The 7,385-nt window shown below is 37.4% G+C and overlaps 1 protein-coding gene across 19 annotated transcripts in view; it reads left to right on the top strand.

The window, feature by feature from the left end:
* The window catches only part of Spn85F (Serpin 85F), a 59,103-nt gene extending 52,014 nt beyond the window's left edge, over positions 1–7,089 (top strand). For all 19 annotated transcript variants that reach the window (XM_067759532.1, XM_067759534.1, XM_067759540.1 and 16 more), the window contains one exon: positions 6,872–7,089. In XM_067759532.1, coding sequence (XP_067615633.1) covers positions 6,872–7,008 — 137 coding nt within the window. In that variant the 3' untranslated portion in view covers positions 7,009–7,089. The remainder of the gene's footprint in view (positions 1–6,871) is intronic.
* The last annotated feature ends 296 nt before the right edge of the window (positions 7,090–7,385 follow it).

Below are 7,385 nucleotides of genomic sequence, written 5' to 3' on the forward strand. Positions count from 1 at the left end.
CGTTGATTCGGTAATCACTGGAATTACTGAACGATTTGCAGCTATGAGAAATGTGAGCGAGACGTTTTCGTTTTTGTGGCAATTTGAAGACATGGATGAAACTACGGGTCGGGCGAGCGCAGCAAAATTGTCGAAAGACAAGTCGGGCATTTCTCAAAGCTTAGAATGCGAAATATATCACTTGAAACACATTTACGAAGCAAATTTTGATAAAGGTCTGTCACCATTGGAATTGCTAAATGCCATCTACATATGTTCAAAATCTGTATACGATTTTCCCCAACATTTTTGTTGCTTTAAGTATCTTTTGCACTATACCTGTCACTGTAGCTAGTGTAGAACGTTCTTTCAGCGTCCTTTCAAGAATCAAAAACTTTCATAGATCGTGTTCATCTCAAGAGCGAGTTTCAGGACTTGCCACGTTTTGTGTTGAATCCGTTTTGGCAAGACAGTTAAATTTTCATATTATTGTAACGAAGGTTAGCAGCACTGAGCGATGCTATCGTCTCTAAGCCGATGCTAAGCAGTGACGTGAATGCACATCAATAATTCAATCATTATGTATCTACATAAACGAAACAATAACTGCGTCTACATAGATGTACCATGTACGTATACGAGCAGCGGAGAGTCAATGCACAAACACATGCATATATCTGAGATACTCCTATAAGTATGCAATGAGAAAAACTATAAAATTGTGCAATTGTAGTTACAGCTGAGAAGTTTGAGAGCTACTGGACTAGTAGATTCTGGAAGCGCCTAGAAGATGCGAAAGTTGAAATCAAAGAGTATAAAACGCGACAATTGTAGAGGCGCTGGAATTCAGTTTGATTTGACATTTCGATTAAGACGCTATCTAGCGAGCAAGAGCAGTATTATTTTGAATAGTAGGAGTTTCATTTGAGCTATCAATCAGTTTGGTTATTAAGCAAGCTATTCGTTGCACAGTTTGAGCGTTATTGTGAAGTACTTTAATAAAGGCCATTTTGCATTATTACATATTGGAGTTATTTATTCAACAGTTTAGTGATTCGAACTTAGCAGAAGGGCAAATAAGAGGATTTGCAAGTAAATTCGTAACATTATTATAAAAATTTTGCAGCGAAAAAAGCCAGTAAAGCTACTCTTTGATATTGAATAATTAAATAATTAAAATTTATAATCATCATTAAATTTATCAGAAATGTATTGAAATGTTACCAAATAACTAGAAAAATATTATTTGAAACAATATGTGGCTGGTTAGAGTGCCAATATATTGCTGTTTAAACGTTTTTGTATTCAATAATCGAATGTACCTAAATTTAAATTTTTTCTTGTGACACTTATGCTGCTACAATCACAAAAATTTTATGGGCTATCTCGTTTTGATTTCGAATTCAAAACACATTGCGAGCATTTTCAATTAGCAATATAGGAGTATTACATATATGGTCAGCTCTTAGTCCAAAAATCATTTAGTTGATGTGGCAAAAACTTTTTTTTGATGTACAAAAAATCATAGTTGGCTGGGAAATAAAGCGTGACGTCACGCCTTTGACAACATGTTTCATTGCTGACGCAGTGTTCAGACTTTATTCCAATCGGAGTATTTTGTTCCGCTCTTAAATTCAAATGTCAAATTTCAAAAACAAAAATAATTTTGATTTTTCATTTTATTTTGTTTATAAATTTGTACGTGCGAATAAATGGCTCTTGTCCATTCAATTCAAGTCACATGTAGATCAGAAAGCGATGATCGATGCTACGGTTAAGATCCGATTAATTGTACGTAGTGGTGGGCTCAAATTTATTCGCGCTGATGTTGGCGGCACAAGAATGGGATCCCGCTTCTCAAATATGGATCACAATCTGCAAATATTTTGAAGTTAAGTGGATTTGTTGGTCTAAAAAAAAGCTATTGGAGGCGTGGAAACATCACAGTATTCAATCCGAGATTGTGGCAAACGTCCCTGTGCATGTGCTCCACTATGCAACGCAAGTCTTATAAAATGGATCCGCTGCGTATTCTTGTACTGCTATCTTGGGATAATTACTTTCCGTGGACACTCCTTGAAACCTGTTCTGTTTAAGAATACATAGATATTGAAAATTTCCATTTTATTATTATTTTCTAAGTAGAAATAAACAATTGGGGTTGTGAGATGAACTCGCACAGTCTTGATAGGTTTTTTCCTAATTTATTGCAGTGTTGGAAAGTTCCAGTAGAATATTAGTTTATGTATCTAAAATTTAGGCAATCACGCACCCAGCCTTAGGCATGAAAAATAATGACTTCAAACATAAATCTGTAAACACTTGCAGGATGAATCTATGGAACCAATAATAATTATCATCATTAATTAGCGCTTAACCGCCTAAGTGATTTTGGCCGTTCCGTAGCAAATGACGGAATCTGATGTAATTATGCATTTTCTTAACATTTTTTTATATGGGATTTTTTAAGCTCACATATCTTATTCAAAAAAAAAAAAAAAAACAATAAAAACTAGACGTCAAAAGGCTGCAATCGCAATAGACTGCAAATGATTTCGCCACTCGACTCTTACACCTGCTCTCTGAGAGCATATATCTAAAGCACTTCGTATCGCCGCCGGGGAAAAAATCGGTTACCCGCGACCCCGGAGAAGCAACTAGTACGACGAAGAATGCCGCAACCGAAAGAAAAGACGCTGCCTACAGGGCTACGTTAGAAGCGAACGCAACAAATAGAGTGTGTAGACGCTACCGGGAGATAAAAAGGGTAGCGAGATACCTTAAAAGAAAGAAAAAAGAAGAAAGGTGTGAATGCGATGAGCTTGAGCTGATATCTATTAGAAATAACGCCCGTTAATTTTACCAAAAATTTCGGCGACAGACAGAAAGTTTAAAGCCTGGACCAAACTCCTGCAAAAACGAAAACGGCGACCTGATATCCGATGTCCAGAGTGCACTTAGATTATGGACTGAACACTTATTTGTGCCCCCAGAAAGAGAGAGCGGTGAAACGCCCAGGAAAGATGAAGAAAGCGAGCCCGCAATCGACGGTGTTGGAATTATTGTCCTCCCACCTGACTATGACGAAGTAAGAATAGCGATAACCAGATTAAAAAAAAAAAGCCCGCGGGTGCTGATTGATTGCCTGCGGAGCTTTTAAAATTCGATGGCAAGGAGTTGGTAAGGCACATGCAAAATATGTTCGAACGAGTTTATGCCCAACTATTGGAATCTAACTATCGTGGAATCAGCCTTCTTAATATCGCATATGTATAAGGTCCTGACAAAAGTATTGTGCGAAAGATTAAAGCCCACCGTGAACCGGCTGATTGGACCTTATCATTGCGTCTTCAGACCTGGTAAATCTACCATCGACCAGATTTTCACAATGCGCCAAATCTTGGAAAAAAGCCGCGAAAAAAGAATCGGCACACATCATCTCTTCGTCAATTTTAAAGCCTCCTTCGACAGCACGAAAAGGAGCTGCCTCATCAGCGCAGTCAGAATTGGGAAAGACCTCTTCGAGCCGTTCGAAACTAAACGAGGTTTCATACAGGATGACCCCCATCGTGCGATTTCTTTAATTTGATGCTGGAGAAAATTATACTAACTGCAGAACTTAATCGCTCTGGAACAATATTCTATAAAAGCGTGCAATTACTGGCATATGCTGGTGACATTGATATCATCGGCCTAAACACTCGCGCCGTTAGTTGTGCTTACTCCGAACTGGAAAAAGAAGCGGTAAAGATGGGTTTTATGGTGAATGAGGACAAAACGAAGTACCTGCTGTCATCGAGCAAAGAGTCAGCGCTTATGCGCCTTGGCAACCACGCTACTGTTGGTAGCCATAATTTCAAAATAGTAAAAGACTTCGTTTACGTTCCCAAGCATTAACACTAACAACAACAACAGCTATGAAATCCAGCGAAGGAACACTCTTGCCAATATATGCTACTTTGGACTAGGTAGGGAAATGAAAAAGGAAAATCATACTCTACAAGTCACTTATCGTACCCATCCTGCTATATGGTGCAGAAGCATGGACCATGACAACATCAGATGAAGCGACTCTGGCAGAGTTCGAGAGAAAAGTTCCTCGAAAGATTTATGGACCTCTACGCGTTGGCGATGGCGAGTACTGAAGAAGATTTAACGATGAGCTGTACGAGCTTTACGCAGACATCAACATAGTCCAGCGAATTAAGACGCAGCGACTGTGCTGGCTAGGCCATGTTATGCGAATGAAAGATGACGCTCCGACTAAGAAAGTGTTTCTATCGGAACCCGCCTATGGAAGCAGAGGAAGAGGGCGGCCCCACTCCATTGGAAGGACCAGGTGGAAAACGTTTTGAACTCCGTTGGTGTGACCAATTAGCACCAATTGGTCTTGTTGGAAGGCGATAGCCGTTTAAACGGTTAAGCGCCAATTAAGTAAGTAAGTAAGTAATTAATTAATCGAAGACAGCAACTATTTCAGAACCACCTACGACTGAACCAGTTGCTGCAAAGAACAATGTTAAAAGTTTCGGTTGAAAGCATTGCGAGGCGGCAGAATTAGAAGTAACTGTAGACAGAACTAGCAAAAGTTCTACGCTAGCTCGGAGCTAGTATCATTCGCTGCCGGCAACTTTATATTTATTTTATTTTAATGGCATTGTGGTAAGCAACTTTCCACGTCATCCACCTCTAAGCATCGATATGCCTAAGGTCCTACAGACAATTAGTGGTCCTTTAGATATATACAATTAAAAATAAAAAATATACAATTTATATAGACATGTTCTTATACTTAGTAGAGGTTTACGCCGATCACTTTATCGGCGGCGGTGGCGTGGGCAGCGCGCCGGCGCACATAGGTAGATTTTCAAGTTTTAGGGGGCCAAAAATATTTTATTGCTTATATCTTCTTAAAATGATAATGATAATAAATGAAAAATTATAATAATTTGTGTCATTAATCGGTTATTTTAAAAATATCTATATTTAATTTTATCTGCAGATACTTGCAGATAGGGGGTTAGATAGAGGGTTTGAAACACCCTTGTTGCTGTACAAAAAGAAAAGTAGATATATACTGTGTAACACTTAAAAATTTCTGCGCAGCGAGGCTATTTTTCTTGTTCTACAGCAACAAGGGTGTATCAAACCCTCTATCTAACCCCCTATCTGCAAGTATCTGCAGCTAAATTTAATGCAGTTGGCAAGCTAATTGTTCCAAGTACCATGTTCAAAACTAATTTTCACTTGGACGGACTTGGAAACATAATAAAACTGGTTTTGAACACCAACACCATTTTTTTAACATCCTAAATAAAATAGGTTCTTTATCAATTTATGACTTTTAAAAATCACAAACACCATTAATAATGTTAGTATTTACCTGAAATATCAGAATCCATCACAATTACTCAATTCAATTGTCTTAAAACTTAAAATATTCGCGTTAAAACATGCGATTTCACATAGGTTAAAAAAAAGCCATAACACGCGTTTCAGAAATAGCTAAATGGCGATTACTTGACAGATAATGCTAGGTATGCGATGGATGGGAAGGCGTAGAATTATTGTTCCCCTGTCGACTCTTAAGCTTTTTTTTTTGTAATTGTGGCAACTTTCAGAAATTCAATTATGGCCGCCTAAATGTTTAAAATTTACCTATGTGCAACGTTTGTACAATATGTTTTTGAAAAAAAAAATATATTTTGGCTTTTGGGGAGTGTTTTGGTCGAAAAATTTACCCTTTCGCCATTTTTTTTGGCAGCCTCGAAAATTATTTTTTTGGGTATGCGTGGTGTAACTTTTTTTCCTGAGCCCAAATCCTATCGAAAAATCGATGGCGTGATATCGGTTAACTTTCGTCCATACAAATCGACCCAGGTTAATATATGTGCCAATGTATTCATATTTGTAAAAGGAGCCGTAACGTGTAGGCGATCTTTAAACTTGGTTGATAGGCTATAAACAATGTGATTCACTCCAAGGGACTAGATTTGGATAGGGCCGCCAACTTTAGGAAATGTCAAACCGAAAACAAAATTAACATTTCAGACGCTATTGTATAATTTCGTAAATAAACAACAGATGTTTGAATGTAAGCCCAAGTGATTTTTCAAACCCTCCTCATACGTATATATATTCTCAACTTAAGTATGAGGTAAGAATCATTTCAATGGACTGTTCATGCCCCTAGAACCTACTAAAGGATTTTCATCACTGATTTCGCTTATTCTTTCATCCAATCGCAATATAATTTTTTTTCAATCGCCACCTTTTTTGGGTAATTTGCTTTTTTGACAACTTGAGGACAATTTGAAAACATGTTCGCCTTGGGTCATTTTATTTGAACTCATTGTTCATTATTATTACAAAAAAAAATGCAAAGTGAGCATATAAATTTATTATATAACTTTTCTTTTAGTGTTTTGTTTTAATAACTTGGTGAATTGGGTGATGCAAAGTCCGTGTTAAGCTGACATCGAAAGCGCCTGTTTTTTTAAACAAAAGTTAGAAAGAGTTAAATTTCGCAATTAGTTTCTTATAACTCGCAGTGATGCGCATCCGTTGATACCACTTTCGAGCATATCCGACCAATTTTCGACATGATTAATAAATGGCCTAAACAGTCTTAAACGAGTAGAAAATATAGTAATGCGCCGGACGACGCCGCTCCGATATTTTCGACATTCGGCGGCGGCGTTCGAAAAACGACCAAAACCGGCGGCGGCGTATACCTCTAATACTTAGAGCCTAATCCATTAAACCTTCGACTGCAATTTTTAAGTAAATGCAATTCAAGTTTTTGGTTTAGTGAAAAATGTTTATCTTATCTGTTCAAATAATATATGTATGTAGATATAATACATGTATAATTTTCCATTTATCTTCCTAGGTAACTACGGGTCACAAACACAGCCAATACAAATTTCCGTAAACCACCCGTTTCTGTTCTTCGTCATCGATCGTGATCTTGATGTTGCTGTAATGGCTGGCCGTGTTTTAAATCCTTTGAATGTGCGAATACAGTAAACGCACATACTTGACGTTATATAAATGATACTGAAATGTATAAGTTAGCAGAAAATAATAAAACTAAATTAAACAATTTCTATTTAATTTTATATTTTTTAATAAGAAATCAGTCGCTACATCAAAACTGTCTAATTTTAAAGATGACATTTTTTCAGATATCTGACGCATTATTTCCAAGGGTGGACGTGAGCTAAGCGTCCATATACGTATACTTTGAGCGAGATCCCAACGACTACTTCATCAAAATCAACGACAGCTCATTTAGTTTGATTTCGATCACAGTCATAAATGATCACAGTTAACATTTCCATTCTCGCAGAGTAAGGAAGTGTCGCACGCGCGCTTAAAACAATGTACCAAAGAGTGCGGGTGAC

Source organism: Eurosta solidaginis, chromosome 1, assembly GCF_040869045.1.
Source record: "Eurosta solidaginis isolate ZX-2024a chromosome 1, ASM4086904v1, whole genome shotgun sequence".
NCBI classification, from domain to species: domain Eukaryota; kingdom Metazoa; phylum Arthropoda; class Insecta; order Diptera; family Tephritidae; genus Eurosta; species Eurosta solidaginis.